The sequence below is a fragment of the Gymnogyps californianus genome, chromosome 1 (assembly GCF_018139145.2).
Source record: "Gymnogyps californianus isolate 813 chromosome 1, ASM1813914v2, whole genome shotgun sequence".
NCBI classification, from domain to species: domain Eukaryota; kingdom Metazoa; phylum Chordata; class Aves; order Accipitriformes; family Cathartidae; genus Gymnogyps; species Gymnogyps californianus.
Genome location: NC_059471.1, coordinates 202,299,528 through 202,317,680, shown reverse-complemented (window position 1 = coordinate 202,317,680; position 18,153 = coordinate 202,299,528). Strand labels below are relative to the sequence as shown.

Genomic DNA, 18,153 nt, shown 5'->3' with positions numbered 1-18,153 from the left:
CTGGCACTCTTCAGAGTAGAGCTCTGTTTTAAAGGTGGCTTTTAGGTGTCACTTGCCAAATTATAGTGTCTCCAATCTACTGAACATTTCTTGTCACTGCACTGAGTACTGGATTTGTCTAAGAGTTAGACCTCGAGTTTGAGCTCCTTTTGGTGTCAGTGGGAGGAAGATGTGTATTTCTAGTTACTCTGCCTGATCAGTGACAGCACATAACTTGCCAAACTTTTATGCAGCTGCAGTTAGGTGAGGTGGATTCCACATTATGCAATCCTAACCACATTTTTTCGTTATTGACCCCTATGGTGTCTAGCCTGTTCTAGCACGATTTCCCATCTATTGGGGATGGTTTGGGTTTTGCACATGTAGTGCTAGAGGGACTGACATTTTGTCTGTGACAATTTGCAGAGTGCCACTGATTTTTGAATTTTACATTTGCATGTGATGTCTCAAATGTGCACTTAAAAACGTTAAAACTCGTCCTAATGTCTAATACACCAAACCTTTTAAAACAAAACCAAAAAAACCCTGCTGTAATTTGCATGAGCCATCACTACAGTTCAGGTTGCCAAGAGAGGAAAGAATATAGAGATACTTTACTTTTAAATAAGTTTTGAACTATAGTCTGAAAAACAAAAGCATGGAAATATACTAAAATGTAATCTTAATAGTTGGGAAAAATTTCTTTTTGAGATGGACAGTCTTATTGCAAAAATTCAGTATTTCTCAACACTTTTTGTTGTATCAATGACTATTTTGAGCGTTCCCTTGATGTCAAAGTAGATAACTGATCAAAAGAGTACTTACAGTATGATAAATTAGGATATTGTTTAAGGCTTATACATAAATTTTCAGATGATTGTAAGCACAGTAGGCTCTGTTACAGCTTGAGAGTGTAGTAAAACCTGTAATGTATGTTGTACCTGCACACAATGTTCTTTTTTTGCTTTGTAAAAGCTATTCTGGGTACACTGCAACTTCCATGCAAAATGAATACTGCTGTAGTATGTGAAGATGTGTGTTCTGATCGTCCTAGTTGTGCAATATGCCCTAAAACAATGTGCTAATCATTAATATTATTTTGCAAGCTAAGATTAAGAGCCATTAAGCATTATTTTATTATCTGCGGGAGTTTGGAAGTTGTGTTCTACCCATGCCCAACACCTGTACCTTTGTCTAACTACACTTTGGTTTTCATCTTTATTTGGAATTGCAACTTACTGGTTTGGGGGATGGGAAGCACATGCCATTTCAGTTTGTGAATATTTTGTGTCTGTGCCTCTTCTGCTAGTGTTAAAGAGGATAACACAGATAACGAGCAGGAGAAGAGAGATGAAAAAGGTGCTTCGGAGAGAGAGAATAATGAATTGGAAGCAGTAAGTATTTAGAAGTGTTTGGTTTATTTGTTCATTGTTTAAAGATTTACAAGGTTATAGAAAGGAAATTGGGAATGGGTCAGATGAATACTGTGGCTTCACAGTGATAGTCACAAGTGACTGGGGGATGGAAAAGTGTGGGTGTGCTTCAACATCTTTCTATTTTGTACATTTTGTAGGAGGAAATGCAGGAACTAAGTGATCATGAGGATGAAGAAGAGGAAGATGATGAGGATGAAGATGACATGGAAGTTGTCGAAAGCTCAGATGAATCAGATTCTGACTCTGATGAAAAAGGTGATGTCAGTGCAATATTCTGTACAATTTTACAAATACTATCTGTCATTCCTTGGGTTTTGGTAGGCAAGACAGCATGTTGTCAACCCACTGTCCATATAATTCTCTGTGGATTGTATGTCCAGTGAATTCTTTTTTTGGTTGTGGTGCTAAAACATGTAATAGACATCTGATCAAGTGTCCCCTTACTGGCTTTAAAATTGACCAAAGGCCATCCGGTATTTGATAACACATTTCTTCCTTGGTTAGAATATGCAAAGTGTAAGGTTTAAGTACTGGGTTATTTTTATGTCTCAGGACTAATCACCAAGGTAATAGGTCCCATTCAGCTAATTTAGAAATGGGTAGAATTTAATTTTGAAAGGCTGGAAGTCTGTAAGCCTTCCTCGTTTTCGTGTGGCATGCAAGTCAGGACTGCTAGAGTCAGAGACAGCATCACCAGCAATTCTCTCATGTGAGTCAGGCCAAATGGGCAAACCAAGTCTGTTGGTTCCTTCTTGTTTGAGAGTCACACAAACCATTAGCAGGAGTTGCGGAACCTGGGGAAAAAAAAAATCCTGAACTGACATGTTTATTCTGGAGCACATAATCTTAAGCCAAAAAAGGACCTAATTGACTAAAGAAATTAATTAAACTTTTATAAACTTAGCATGTGGGTTAGTCCTTTTTCCTTACTTCTTCCTCCTCCTTTTCTCATTCCATTCATCATTCCACTTCCATGATTGAGGTGGCTCCTCTCTTCTCAGAATTTTGGCTGTATCTTTCTAAGAGCTAGAGAAGGGAAAGTCTCCCCTTGGGGTCTGCCAGCAGTCAAATTTTCCTTTTATAACCTGCTGGGTTTATGAATGACAGTTATTCTCCAGCCCTGAGGTCTGACTGAAGTCTCACAGCCCCATACAAAGTATGGGGAAGGACAGAGTGCTGATGTTGAGATTTAAATGTGAGTAATTACAACATATGGGCAACTGTGATCCAATAAGAAATATCTTTCCCTACCCTTTTCCCAGTTCTAGGATGGAGAGTGTTTAAGGAGGAGACTTTATCATGAATTGCAGATAATAATTTTGGTTGCTGCGTTGTGCTTTGTGTAGAATTCTCCTAAGCACAATTTACATGTCAGGAAATGACCCTAACATTGCAGGGGGTGTCTATATGTGATCCTTGCTGTTACTTTAACAGAAGTCTTAGTTTTTAATTGCTCAAATCTTTTTATTTTAGAAAATTATCAAGCTGACTTGGCAAATATCACCTGTGAAATAGCCATTAAGCAGAAACTGATAGATGAGCTAGAGAACAGCCAGCGAAGGTTGCAGACACTGAAAAAACAATATGAAGAGAAGCTAATGATGCTACAACATAAAATTCGAGATACTCAGCTTGAAAGAGATCAGGTTCTTCAAAACTTGGGTAAGAAGTACAAAATCATTTAAATCTAGATGTTGGGTAAGATACTCAAGTTGAATTGTTTGCTACTTCCCTCACTTCCTTTTTCAAATGTGATAAGAAATTGCAGAAAACAGAAATAGGTTTGTATCCATAATGCCAGTGAATCATACTTTACTCATTCTAGTTTCTACCAGAATTGAGAGAGATTTTTTTAAAAAGATACTGCTACTGACAGATATTTGATTTGGTTGAATTAGCATTTTCAGTTTTCTAGGAGCTCTCATTTTAACATGGTCCTTGAGATAGTTCCTGAATTAAAAGTTCTTTCCCGCTCCTCCCTCCCCCCTTTCTTTTGATTTGCATAAAAATAAGAACTAGGATCAGTGGCCTTTCAGAGATGTTTTACTGACGAAACTTTTTTGAATATGTAGTAGAATTGAGATGAAAAAACTAACTCTGACTGAGGAAGTCCTAAGCCACAAATAGTTGAACTTTGGGAGAGTACTGGCGGAAGTGTTTTTCTTTGTTTCTTTCTTTTTTAAAATATATGCTTTATAGTTATATACTTTATATGCTTTTGCTGTTCCCTTATTCTTTCTTAGGTCTTCCCTTTTGATCAATGCCAGAGAAGGGATACTAGGCTTGATGGCTCTTGGGACTGTTGTTATGATCTTGTGCACATACGTGTGAACAAGCATGTGTGCATCTGTGTCTTCAGGTGCTCAGATATTTGTTGTCTAGTGCAAAGAAATCAGAAGGAAAGTGTTAATACTTGGATCTCTTATCCAAGAACGCATGCAAGGTGGAAAGTTTGAAGTAGTGCAGGTGACAGGAGCTAGAGACAAATTTTTCAAAGATATTGCAGATAATGCTAAAAGCAGAGGAAGTAGTCATCTGCTGTGGCTGGGAAAGTGAAAATATCCTGAACAAAAGCAGATTAAGAATTCCCTTTTGCTCTAGGTTCTGTAGAGACCTATTCGGAAGAAAAGGCAAAAAAAATCAAGTCAGAATATGAAAAGAAACTCCAAGCCATGAATAAAGAACTGCAGAGACTTCAAACAGCACAAAAGGAACATGCACGATTGCTTAAAAATCAGTCTCAATATGAAAAGCAACTGAAGAAGCTGCAGCAGGAGGTGACAGAGATGAAGAAAACCAAGGTATATTTCAGTATATTGAAGTGTTGTACAATGAGTGTTTACTGAAAAATGGGTTGAAATCTCCTGTGCGTTTATCTACCGGATAACTCTGTTCTTGCTGTCAGCTGCTCGAAAGTCTGGAAACAGAAAAGATAGGAAGACTAGGCTATTCCTGGGGGAGAGGACTGGCTTTTAGGCTTAATGAACAGAAATTACAGTATCAAACATGGAGAAGCTTGCACTGCTTATTAGCTGTTATTCAGCACTGAGTGAAGAAGACACATTAGATGGAGGAGGTAAATAGCTAAAAGCATGTAATATACTGGAAGATGGCAATTTGAAGAAGAAACTCTATATGAGTGGGGGCAGGGAACAGGACTTCAGTGTAAACAGCTTTTCTAAGTGATGACCTCTTTACAGGTTCGCTTGATGAAACAAATGAAAGAAGAGCAGGAGAAAGCTAGAATGACTGAATCTAGAAGAAATAGAGAGATTGCACAGCTTAAAAAGGAGCAACGCAAACGAGAGGTGATTTGGCAGATAAAGAACTTTTGTTTGGAATAAGCATCTATCATTATGATGTGCATCTGCTTGCAGGCACACACCATGTGTATATGCATTCACTGAGGCAGGCATGTACCTGTGTATTTTCACCAGTCAAAATGCACATAATTTGGTTTGACTTCTATGGTAACTCAGTTCCTAGCTTCAGGTGATAAGTGCAACAGAAAATAGAAGGCTTATTGAATATGTATATCAGTATTATTTTATTAGTGAATCTTCACAAAGCTGTTGCTACCACCTTGCTTGCTTGCAGGTATTCTTTTTGATAGAGAATTGATATAGTGAAACACTTATTTTCATTCTGCACTAGAAAGAGCAAGAAACAATTGTGACTTGATAACTTCATGTCACAACAGTTTTGCAAACTTGTATTAGTGTGTAAAGGTCTTTTTTTATACAATACAGTCCTTATGGCAGATAATGGAAAAAATATCATGTGCTGCTTGTATTTTTCACAGCATCAGCTCAAGCTTCTGGAAGCTCAGAAAAGAAATCAAGAAGTTATCTTACGTCGCAAAACTGAAGAGGTATTGTGGTAAAACAGTAACGCATCTTTGAAAACAGAATGATATTGTATTGCTGTAACTTAGAATGCCGTTTTGGGGAGAGGTAATTGTGTCTCTGCACTCTGTTTCAGGTTACAGCCCTTCGTCGGCAAGTAAGGCCTCTGTCTGATAAAGTGGCAGGAAAAGTAAGTCGAAAGCTGAGCCTGCCTGAGCATCCTGTACAGGAAGCAAGTTCTAGCTCATCAGTCGAGCACGATGGTTCAAGAACAGCAGCACAGCAGAAGATGAGAATTCCTGTTGCAAGGGTTCAAGCATTATCTGTAACTGCAACAAATGGAACAGGGTAAGGATTAAAACTGTTTAGTACTCTCCTAAGAGAAATGAAAATTGCATGGACTTTCTGGCAGATAATCTTGTGATGATACATACTGCAGTAGCTGTTATTTTTCAAACTGCTGTCATGTAATGCTCATAAAATGGGCGTTTTACCATTATCAAATGCAATTTGAGTTTTGTGGGTTTAAAACAGTGTGGAATAATATAAAATGGCGTTAAAGAGCAAGTCGCATTAAGAAACCCCAAAATTTCAAAATCCAGTTAATCTGCTCTTAAAGAGAAATGCCCTTGGCGGTCCAATGCCTGCAATGTTCTTAAGTACAAAGAAAAACTTGTTGGAAAAGACAATTTAATGTATTAGGTTTATTGGTTTATTCCAGTGTGGTTTGAAGCAGGTCCCCTTGTTACATAGGGAACAACTCTTAGGTGGCATTCAATTTCAGTGCTGCACCATACAAGATGCCATAGTGTTTGATACCTGTTTTTCAAATGCAGTATATTAGAGTGCAGTAGAGTTCAGGGCTGGGTGCAGATAGCTGCCTGGTACAATGAAAAACTGCAAGAAAATTTTAACTTGTCCATGAAAAATACTCTGGCCTGATCATTTCCACATTCAAAAGTGTGAATATACTTTAGACTTAGCTGTATGTTTCTCTTGAATTTATCGCAGAAAGAAATATCAGCGGAAAGCAGTGACAAGCAGAGTTTACTCCTCAAAGGCAGCCAGGATGAAGTGGCAGTTACTTGAACGCAGAGTGACTGATATCATTATGCAGAGGATGACCATTTCCAATATGGAGGCAGATATGAACAGGTTACTTGCGGTGGGTGATCTACTATGCACTGTTGGCTATATCATCATATTTAATAAAGAGAGAGCAGTGCATTTACATTTGCTGTAAATGAATTGCTGTGATGGTGGCATAGGCAAAGTGACTTGGAATCCATTGCAGTCAGTGAAGATGATCTTAACAACCCCAGTAAGCATTTGGACCATGGAATTGCTGTGCTTAGTAAGAAATAAAAAGCACGTTAATGGGATCACGTGCAAATATATTAATATATTCACCTGTATAACTTCTTCCTGTAGAAATCATGATATGTTAGTTAAAGTATAACAAGGGAAGGAAAATAAAACAAAAAGGTGTTTAAATGCCCTAAGTGTTTACTAATTCCTTTTTATGTAATATTATGTCTTTGGGGAAAATAGCAACGTGAAGAACTTACAAAGAGAAGAGAAAAGCTTTCGAAGAAAAGGGAGAAGCTCATCAAGGATGGGGGTGGCAGTGAAGCAGATAGAAATGTCCAAAACATAAATGAAGAGATGGAATCACTAACTGCAAATATAGACTACATTAACGACAGCATTTCTGACTGCCAAGCAAACATTATGCAAATGGAGGAAGCGAAAGTAAGTCAAATATTAATGCAAAAATAGTAAAATGGAGAAAAGAAAAAACAACTGTGTTAGCCTTGAGAATGTTCTCATTTAGAAATGAATTTTGTTTTGGCTGTGTAATTATTGAACCAGGAAGTGAAAATCGGTGAAAACTTGGGTGAAGTTTGAAATGAAGAGTGTTTATACAACTGAACTTTCAGATCTGAGTTTTAATATCAATAGTGTAACGCAGGTTAAGATTGCAAAGCATTTAAATGTCAAAGCTGATGCTTTCTATTTTGCTGGCATTAAATTAATATAATTCTTGGGACTGAAGGCTAGCAGCTTGTATCCTCTTCCTGCATCTGTTGATATGCTTCTACTGCCTTGTATTGTTTTTGTATACTTTAAATTCTCACATACAAAAATATTTAAATATATTTATGTAAATTATTTATATTGCATTTCAGTATATTTTCAATTATGGAACAGTGGCTTTCTGTAACTAAAGAGCCTTTTCAGGCCAAGTTGCTTGTTTAAAGTTGACATTTTCAAATAGTAATTTAGTAAAAGGAAATTGTCTATTACAATTGATGTAGAAAGTCTAATATTACCAAAAGGAGTGAAATCCAAATGTGAAAACTCTTGTAATGCACATCATACCTTACATGATCTAGCAGGAAGAATCCACCACATACCACTTCCTAGGTCTCTTGGCACATGGTAGTATGAAGTCTGAACTGTAATATTTTATATATATTTTTTTATGGCAGTTCTTGAGTTCTCCCTCTCCCACCTTGGGCTAATCTGTGCTTCAATGCATGTTACATTGCCAGCAGCTTCTACTATCTTACTCACATTAGGGTTTCTTGAATTTTGGACAGCATGGTGCAAGGTTACAGGACTTCACCAGTAAAGAAGTAGTGAACACAAAAGACTTAGTAATTCTTAAGGGTACCGGAGTGCTTAACACTGACTGAGAATAATCAGAAGAAAAATGAGGAAAAGACTAGGGGGAGAAGTCTTCAAATGCATGAAGGCTGCAGAGACTGAAGAAATGCGCTCATTTCTGCATCCACTGTGAATAGGTTAGCTTGTAGAAAGAAGGGGTCTGAGTTGCAGTTTGATAAGAGCTTTCTAATAGGAAAGAAACTGAAGCACTGGAAGAGACTGGGAAGGCTGCAGAGTCTGTACTGTGGGGTGTTTTGGGGATAATTTGGAAAAGAAATCTTTCAGGCATGGTTTAGAGGTACCAAGGGGATGAACTGAGTGATATTGCAGCATCTTCACTGTTTTCTATGATTACTGTAATGATTTAAAAAAAACCCAAAAAACGCAAAACAAAACCCGCATTTTTCACAATCTGACTTTTTATTGTTGCACACGTAGGAAGAAGGAGAGACCTTGGATGTAACAGCAGTGATTAATGCTTGCACTTTGACAGAAGCTCGATATTTGCTTGATCACTTCCTCACGATGGGTATCAATAAGGTAATGCATTAAGTGAAATATGTGTGTGCCAGGACTATGCCATGTACCAGGAGCAGAGCTGTGCTGACATAAGGACTGACTAATGTGCATTAGACAAAGCAAAGCTGGTCAACGTTACTGAGTCACACTGGTTCTCAGTGTGAAGGCCCTTGAGATCCATTGTCCCCTTCAACCTGTTGCCTGTTTTTCAACTCCCAGTAGAGCCTACTTCACTCTACTAATTACCTCATGTTGTTCCTATAAGAGCACTAGCTTTTCATAATCAAATAAATCTCTTTCTATGTTTTTCAACAAGCTCCTAAAGAATGCTCAGGATCTTTTTTTTAAAGACTGGCTCAGCCACTTCTTTAAAAATATGAGCCTTTGAAAAATTTGTTTTAAGGTATATATTGATGCGTGGCATACTTTAGTCAGACTTCTACTTTTGCATAGAGCAATAGGGGCTTTTTCTGAAAGCCTTGGAGTAATATTTGCAAAATTAGTATTTGGCAGTTTATCACCCTGTGTGCACTTGTATCATCCTCTTGCTGCTGCTTTTCTTTCTGTTTGGAGGCCATACTCAGTGTCAGTGAATCGAATGAAAGATTTCAAGGCTATTGAAATGGGCTTTCGGTCAGTCCCACTGACCAATTCTTTGTTCTTTTTTTGCATTCTTGATTCATCACTATGCAGGTAATCAAAAAGTTTTTTGTTTTTTTATTAAAAAAAAAAAAGAGAAAAGAAAATTCCCACAATCATATTGGCTTCTGCAAATTTCAGTCTTTTGATTTTTTTCAGCCCTTGGGTGGGTTGAATGGAAACCTGATTCCTTGCAGCAGAGTTAATGAGAAAAGTGCCTCTGACTTACTCTGTTAATTTCTCCTTATCATGATAAAAAGCTCTGTTATGTGAAGGTGTTTCTTCTCTTTCTACAGTAATTATCGTGTAGAAAAATGGAAGGTACGTTTTCTTGCAAAATTGGTCATGCCTGCTGTCTGTTCTATTGTTTGTTTCCATATGCAAAATACGTCTATTGATATGTTGTTTTAGTTCATGATAAAATCAGAATCTAATGTGTAAGTCCATAGTACTACACTTCTTTCTCAAGTGCTAGCACTCAAAGTCCTCTTATCCTACAAGTCTTTGAGAAGATGTGTTGTACCTTCATTTTTCCCTACTGTTTCTTCTGTTTGGAAACCATTCTCTGTAAATTTCCTTGGCTACATTTTCTACAACTAAAAAATTCCCACTAATCCATGGGTCTAGGGAAGTTGCCTTAGAATGGATTCTCTCTTAAGTTAGGCCATGAGATCTTTCAGCAGAAGCTGAAAGTTCGCTGACTGATTCTGTAGGAAAGATTACAGTGCTGGGGTTGGGGTTTTTTTTGCTGTTGTTTGTTATAGAGTATCATAGGTAACAATTTTAAAATAAAAAAAGTGCTTGTAAAAAATGGAGGTGTTGATTTTTCAGATGCTACTCTTAAATAAATGCAAAGAATCTATGAATTGTACTTTAGAGTCACATCCAACTTAGCCACTAGATTCATATTTGCAAGGCAGAGTCTGAGGAACACAAATTAAATGAATGCTTAATGAGTCTCTTTAAAAAAAAAATTTTAAAAAATCAGAAAAAAAGACCTTTAGTTGACACTTGATCTTTAGGATGTGAGAGGAAGGTTACAATGTACACGTTGTTTCTGTTTGTAGTTTTTAAAAAGTTTTGGCAATTCTCATTTTGTAACAAAGAGTTGTGATAAAGCATTTGTCATCTTTTTCTTTCTTTCTCTCTCCTAGGGTCTCCAAGCAGCTCAGAAAGAAGCTCAGATCAAAGTTCTTGAGGGACGTCTTAAGCAGACAGAAATTACTAGTGCTACTCAAAACCAACTGCTGTTTCACATGCTAAAAGAAAAAGCCGAGTTAAATCCTGAACTTGATGCTTTGCTGGGTCATGCTTTGCAAGGTAATTTTGTCATCTTGTATTCTGAATAGTGAGCTGCATGTCATTGTTTGCCTTTCATGCATGCTGTACTGGGCATTCTAGGCTATTTCTTTTCTGAATAGATGCTGTATTTTAACATCTTAAACTCTATTTCACAATTGATGTGCATGTATGTCATTTTTAAGTATATCCCCTTGGCAGTGAAATGTAGGAAATAAAGAAGTTTTTTTTATTATTGAGACTTTTTAAATTGAAATAATCTGCTTTTTTTTTTTTTTTTTTACAAAAGACTATGCATTTACAATTTGGTATGATTTTAACTTCTGAATGTGAAATTCTAAATATGCAATCCTGTTCAATCATCATATGTTAGTGATTTTGAAAGTGGCATCATATGTCTGTTACGGCATCTATTCTACTTCTCATGAGATGATATTAAGAAAAATTTAGAATACATTTGGGTACTTTTGTTTTATTTCTTTTTATAAATGGATATGTTTTGATTGGAGTGTTGCTTTTGTTTCCTTGTTGCTGTTATTTACACAGACCTAGATAGCATACCGCTGGGTAAGTATGTTTAGCTTTCTGTGTACTGTACAGCTGCATGAGTTACTAATTCATTCATGTTCACTAACTGGTGCATCTTAGAATTTGTGAGTGTGTGAAGTTTGCATGAACTATTCTGTAAATGTACTCATTATCATGAGCTTACAGAGCATTTCTTCCATTCTGAAACCGCCCACAGCCCTCATGTTAGTTAGATTTGTCAGATGAAGCGAACACAGTAAGCAGAGCTGTATTTCAAATTTATGACTTGCTGCTTACAAACCTATAGTATGTTCAGACCACATAAAGCTATTTTGTGATGTACTACTGCTGTAGTTGTGACAAATTCTGCTCATCTTTTTAGGTCTGAAAAAAAGTAATTCTTAACATGCAGGTCATTTTTAACCTTTTGCAGATAGCTCATTTTGTAATGTAAGTATTGTACAGAACGCAGATTATATCTCACTTTTTTCAATTGGGTTTAGTTACTGACTTCACTGATTTTGAGGAGATGAGTCTGTTGTTGTTGTTGCTTTTAAATGATTCCCAAGTAAATTATGCTTATTTTCTCTCCTCCCTTGCTCCTAGCCACAAAATCAGCTATGTTTGAAACTTGAAAAAAATATTCCTGATGTCAGTAACGATTCCTTTTGTATTGTATTGTGTTACTTCTAATAGCATTATGCTGTCCTGTGCTAGTTTGCATAGCATCTGAAACATTTCAAAAGCCCAAGACTGCCTGAAAGTGTATAGATCATCATCTAGTGTAAGCTGGTGAGAACTTTGCCAGCTTCCTAACAGGTGGCACCTGAAGATCTGTGTCAGGGCATCTTGCTGCATACAGCCTGTAGTTATTCAGGAACCTCAGTGGTTATTAATATCATAGTGTATCTAAAATAGACCCTTAATGTGTGTGCATGTGTGTGTGTTCACCCCTGTTGGACTGAGAGCAATGTTTCTCCAGCCAGGAAGTTAGCATTGCATTTTCTTTAGCTCTGGACAGGCTTTTACTTATTAACAGCATCTGGAGCAGTGAAAAGACACTTGTTAAATGCATTGAAAGAGTAGCTCTATCATCAAAATTTTTGTAGAGTATATCTCATTAAAGAAGCTTTTTAACACTTTGCAAGCATGAACTGAGGCTTTTAAAACACCTAAGCCACTCAGGACTATGCTAACACTTTACAGGAAGGGAACTTCACTGTGGGTGTATCTCGGCTGAATATGCCGTACTAACCTCAGTCCACACTGAAATCCAAACTGTTGATAGTCTGTGTTTTGTAGATCACTAGTGGCGAAACCTTTTGAGCTGCAGGGAGTTCAGACACTGTTGTAGTGAGGCTTTGAGGCTGGGACTGCCAGCTGGTTAGCAGGGACTCTGTTAGTGCAGAGACTCCCTGGTAACCTGGCACAATTGCCAGGGGTGGAAGGGTGGGTGGCAGCAGGTCCTGAGACCAATTTCACCAGGCTGCCTGACAGCTCAGTGGCAGTACCCAGCCAGCCCCATCCCAAGCAGAGGGGTTGCACTTCCAGGGTGCTTGTGAACCGTTCCTTTGATGCCTACTTTCAGCTCTGATATCTTCAGAAGTTCTTAGCCATTTGAATACACTTGGCTTGAAGTTTGGGCATTCCCCAGTGTAGTTGTGCACCTACATTCAAGCGTAGACTTAAGAAAAGGGTTCAGTCTGCAGCAAAGCACATCACAGGCTCAGGTTTTGACCCTCAGAATGGGTTTTGAATGCACACCTGCCTAGTGTGTGGATGAACCAGCTGCCATTCGCTATCCCATCTGCTCTTGTGAAGAGTTAATATAACCACAAAGTTGAGTCCTGAAGTGTTGCTGGAGTGACTCCTTTTCGAAGAATCGTAGGAGCTGTTTTTCCTTCCTACCTGTGACATCTGGACGTTCATGGATGTGACTCACAGCTATGTATGTGCAGGTCTTGAGAGGGCTGGTCAAACATCATTTCCTCTGGATGAACTGTGCTGGTGTGCTGCATGGTACTGGTACTGTCCAGTTGCCTCTGCATGCAGATGAAGACAAGTCATCAGAAAAGCTCTCCATTGTTCTTCAGTCATTGGTTTATTAGCAGGCATCTCAGCTGCTCCTCGCAAGCTGTACTGCCTTTACTAACTTTATTGCTCCTTTCATCTCTTCTCACTGAGGACTTCTTGCAGAATCTTGCTCTTCTGCCTCTTCTCATTTCTTTTTGTTGATTCTGTGTGCTGGTTTCTGTCTGGGGGCTTTGTGCAGCCTTCTTGTGCTGAATTGTAGACAAACAGAAGAAAAATATCAATACATGTCAGTCAGGTCACATGAATGGGAGCTTACAAATAAAATCCCATCTTTTGTAGCTATCCCATGCTTTCTGCTTTGTTGCCTGTAAAAGCTGATAGCAAGTTCTTTGAGAAGGGGATGAAGTAACATCACCCTAATATGAATCTTATATTTAAAAAAAAAGCATTTATTTTATTGAGGCTGCTTTTGTGCCTTGCTAGAAGGAGCAGTACTCTAGACCCCCTCTTCTACAGAAGACATAGAATAATAATGTGTATAGAAAAGGTTTAATGTGGGCTCAAATCCAGGATGGAACAAAAAAGAAAGTTCAGAGTGCTATTCCTGTGACCCTGCTTTCTTTATAATATTGTTGTATTTCTGATAATTAAGGTTACATTGTTAAAACTAATACAGCAGTTGAGTACCTCTGAAGTGCATTGTTGGTGTTGGTGCTAGATTGATGTAAGATTTTGACTTTTTTTCAGGAAACGTTTTTAGGCGTAGCATACACAAGAAGGCAGCATTTTCCTTTTCTTCATTCTGTCTCAGAATTCAACTGGAGACTACGTATCTTTAATTCCTTTCTCCAAAGCATGAACTTGCACTTAAAACATATACATGGACAAACCTATTTTAATACGGGTACCAAATATATTGGTTCTATGCATTACAAATGGTATCTGCTTTCTGGCAGAAATTAAGTAAATAAACTTAAAGCCTCTAATAATAAAGAAGAGATGTAGTGGAATGTCATTAGAAGATTATTTAACCCTTGAAATTTCATGAGTATGTTAAAAAATAAGGGACTTTGCTTGCAGGAATGTATTACCTATCTCCTTAAACTATGCTTAAAATGTGTTATTAGAGTATTATGCAAGTTAGGGGATTTGGTTTCCCAACAGTTTGGAACTGATTGTACATATACTCTGAACTGGTTGTCTCAGCTTAACGTTTTGCACCATTTGCATGCAGACTTGTTGATCTGATGTTTGACAGTGTTAGTGTGTGACATGCATGCTGGTTTTGTCTTTTGTGGACAGGTTTGTGTACCCATTTTACTTCAGGAACATTTCTACCGAACAGCTTCATTTTACAATTAACGTCAATACAATTAATCTCTTTTTAGGAAGCAGTTCTATAGTATTAAATGGTGGCATCATCCTGTTTTGAGACCTAAATGCTTATATACTAACGAAGTGCTTGCTTCTTGTCAGCCCAAATGGTGCCATTCTATATAAGCTGAGGCTGAGCCTCAGCTCGCTAGCTAGTTAAAAATACAAATTTTTTTTTTCATTATAACCAGGCTGATTCTGTTTTAGAGCAAGAAGATTACAAAAAAAGAGGAGGAAGAGACATCCTTACTGTCCATTGATTTACATCCTGTCTCTTCCATGTCTTGCAGTTAATTTCCTTTGCTTTATCTTCTTTCTTCCGGATTTCCTTCTAGAATTTATTTCTGGTTTTCTGTCATCCTTGTTGCTCTGCTACAATAAATAGAGGACCACATTTGGCACAGTATGCCTAGGTGTATGATTTATTTAGATTGTATGAAAAAACTTAGTTTAGATACCAGGAAAATTCAATGAGGACTGGCTAGCAAATAGTCAAGATATTTTGAAAACCCCTGCCTTTCGTATGCTGTTCATCTACATTCAACATTGTCTGTGCTGTTTTGTATAGCACTTAAAACCTGCATATCCTATTGTAGAGACAGACTAACATTATTCTTTTGGAAATTTTCTAGAAAATTTGGAAGATAGTACTGATGAGGATGCCCCATTGCATAGTCCTGGGACAGAAGGAAGGTGAGCAATCTTTGTTAACAGGTAACTGGATCTGGTTCTAGAAAAATTACTGTCAGTTCCTCTTTGTAACGCATCATGTATCCATTAGAAGATAACTCTGACATTGTTTTGTTCCACTTTGTCCACCATTTCAGTAGAAAGAAGAATCAAATAAAAATACACACTCTGCAAAAATATGACTATTTTCTTTCTAACTGTGATGCAATTTTTCTTCTAGCTCCTTATCTTCAGATCTTTTGAAGCTTTGTGGTGACGTCAAACCCAAAAGCAAGGTAGGCTGTACAATGATGATAACAATAATTCATACTTTAATGGCACCTTCTGGGGATGCTCTTGTTTTGCTCTAGAGACATTAATGAACGAAGACATGCAAAAGGTGAACTGATGTACTGTTCATGTGATTTGAATGTAATATGGTTTTGTGTGATACTCCTCTCTGAGCAGCAATGATAAAAATGTACTTTTTCAATATTTTGTGGTTGAATTTTTACAGTTTCAGAATGAGATACGTTCTTCCAATTACTGGCACTCCAAACTGGAGTAGATTTGCAGTTTAGTATTAGTTATGCTGCAGTTTAATTTTAATGCCAGTGGCAACTGTGAACATGCTTATCGTTTGCAATTTGCTTCTGTGGTCATAGAAATGCAAAGGAAATTTATAAAATAAATAGAAGTTTGACCTCCAGGCTCTTAATTACAGTTGACATTGGAGGAATATATATCTAGGCTGGCTGCAGTTTAATATCAATGGCAGTGGGAACTGGAAATATGCACACTGATTGCGATTTTGCTTCTGTGCTCACAGGAGCATAAACCAAGTTTGCAAAGTAAATAGAAGCTTAGCCTCCACTCTTCTAACTGTGGTTGGCTTTGGAGGAATATATCTAGGTTGGCTGTTGCGTTATTGGTAGTGTTCATTGGTGTGCAGCTCTTTGGGCAGGTAAACTGAGTGAGTTTGGTCTGGAAATGTTGGCATAAAATAAACATGTCATTTTTGTAATGGCTCTGTTCAGACTGGACCTTTGTCTTCTCCAGTGGCCTTTCTTTCCCTGAGGAGTAGAGCTTAATTTCACAGCATCATTACACCTACCATTTATGACCAGTTTTTTAAGAATGACTGTGTTGCACAAAGCTTGGCTCCTTTGTGAGGTTTTGTGTTGTTTTCAAATTGTTGAAATGCTGAGTGAATCCTAATTCATGTTGACCTAAACTACTTTTGAAGTGACATAAACTAAGTAAGAAGCAGAGCTTTTATATCAGAAGTAGTGTTGGTGTAAAAATTCACACTTTCCTTTATTCCTCTCTCTTTTATAACATTTCATTTGCATAAATCTTAGGAGAGTAATATTGTATTCCTGTAGTATTGACAGGCACTTGTAGTTGATTGAAAGGATATCCCTGGAAACCAGTTGTCAAATCAGTGTTTCATACTGTTGAATTTGACTTGCCTCCTCTGAAACGTTGCCAAAGAGTAGAGGTGAGCTCCTTGATTTCATTTCCAAAGGTAGTTGCCAAGTGAATTGAGGTGGATGCTAATTACCAGCTAACGATAAGCTTAAATGTAGTACTCTTGACACATACTGTGAAATGTTTAAGTGGCAACTTGGTTTTTATTTGTCTCCAGGCCCGCCGGAGGACGACTACCCAGATGGAATTGCTATATGCAGACAGCAGTGATTTAGTCTCTGACATTAGCGCTGCAGACTCTACTTTGGCTGGCCCTCTTGCATCAGTTGCAGAAACCCAAGAAAGTGGGATGGCTGCTGACACAAATGATACTTCTGCTAGGGACAGAGAGTTTATTCCCCCACCATCTGGCTTACCTTCTAAGATAGGCAGCATGTAAGTTTGGCCATGCTGTACTAATTATCCTTTGCTTTTAAAAAATGCATGTTGCCAATTTCTTGTAATCTATTATTTTAACTTTACAAAGGAGGTTTGTATACTTGAAGCTTACTAAATAATACTGACAAAGCTCCTCCTTCTTTTCTACCATCACCACTCTAGAAAGTATAAATGCATTGTTGTAAGTAATGTGTTTCTTATGGAAGATATAAGTTCTGTTAAGTTGCTTTTTCATAGTAAAATTATTGTAGCCTTGTTTCTAAGTAGTGGGAAAAGTCCATCTACTACCTTGGATACTCTGCTGTATTAGTGCTATGGGAAATGCATATTCTAGGGAGGTAGTGAGAATCTGCTTAGAACAGCAGAGAGATTAAAAAAAACCCCAACCCAAAAACTTTACATAATGTAGTAATAGTATCTGTATATGGTCCTAACTATTAGGTAAAATCTTTCTATGAGTCATCTTGTGTGGACCATGCTTAAAATGAAGAAGTTTACACTTGCATGCTCTATTATTGTATAAAGTTGAAAGTAACATATTGGATATTATGAATCCTCAAAAATACTTTCTATTTGCAGGTTGCGCTTACCTGCAGAACAGTTTTACTAATTGAAAGTATTACTTGATGCCAAATAGAACTAAAAATATTATTTTTGTCTTTTTACTTTGGGGCCAGCAGGTCTCACATGCATTCTCTTTTTTTCACTTGCTCTTGCTGTTCTTTTTATATCTACCATTATCACTGTTGGTTATTAGCCATTCGCTGCTAGAGACCCTTTTCTTGGCTTTTTAGGTACTAGCTCCTATATTGCACAAACTCGTGTAAACTAAATGTGCTTGCCACATTCAGTGATATGGAAAAACTGTGTCCCATAGCTATCTTCATGTTACAGATTCTGGAATTAAGCATCTTTCACTATCCATCTGTCCTATTTGCATAATATTTTTACAGCAGTCTCAATCTAATGTACATTTGCAATTTGTATTATTTTTACTATATATTTCTAGCATGTGCTTGAGGTGGCAATTATGAACAGTAAAACACTGCTGACAGCAATTATTAACCCATGCTGATGGCTTCAGTGCATTTTACAAGTAGAATCTGCTTGGAAAGAATGCTCTTGGGGGTGAGGATAGGTGAAGAAACCCACTTGTTTCAACAGTTAGTGTGAGATCACTAGAGACTTTTGAAGCTTCAAGATTTAAAACGTCAAGTGTTATGACCTGGCATCCGAGACTCAGGTAATACCAACTTTTGCCTCACTCCGTCTTCTAGAATGTATCCATTTGT

General features: G+C 37.5%; 1 protein-coding gene across 2 annotated transcripts in view; it reads left to right on the top strand.

Annotated features, from left to right (window-relative positions):
• KIF21A (kinesin family member 21A) overlaps positions 1–18,153 on the top strand; it is a 95,133-nt gene that overhangs the window by 55,574 nt on the left and 21,406 nt on the right. For both annotated transcript variants that reach the window (XM_050892480.1, XM_050892472.1), the window contains 15 exons: positions 1,289–1,373; positions 1,553–1,670; positions 2,889–3,077; positions 4,017–4,216; positions 4,616–4,723; positions 5,218–5,286; positions 5,397–5,608; positions 6,272–6,425; positions 6,812–7,012; positions 8,369–8,470; positions 10,243–10,408; positions 10,934–10,954; positions 14,956–15,016; positions 15,234–15,288; positions 16,641–16,858. In XM_050892480.1, coding sequence (XP_050748437.1) covers positions 1,289–1,373; positions 1,553–1,670; positions 2,889–3,077; positions 4,017–4,216; positions 4,616–4,723; positions 5,218–5,286; positions 5,397–5,608; positions 6,272–6,425; positions 6,812–7,012; positions 8,369–8,470; positions 10,243–10,408; positions 10,934–10,954; positions 14,956–15,016; positions 15,234–15,288; positions 16,641–16,858 — 1,959 coding nt within the window. The remainder of the gene's footprint in view (positions 1–1,288; positions 1,374–1,552; positions 1,671–2,888; positions 3,078–4,016; positions 4,217–4,615; positions 4,724–5,217; positions 5,287–5,396; positions 5,609–6,271; positions 6,426–6,811; positions 7,013–8,368; positions 8,471–10,242; positions 10,409–10,933; positions 10,955–14,955; positions 15,017–15,233; positions 15,289–16,640; positions 16,859–18,153) is intronic.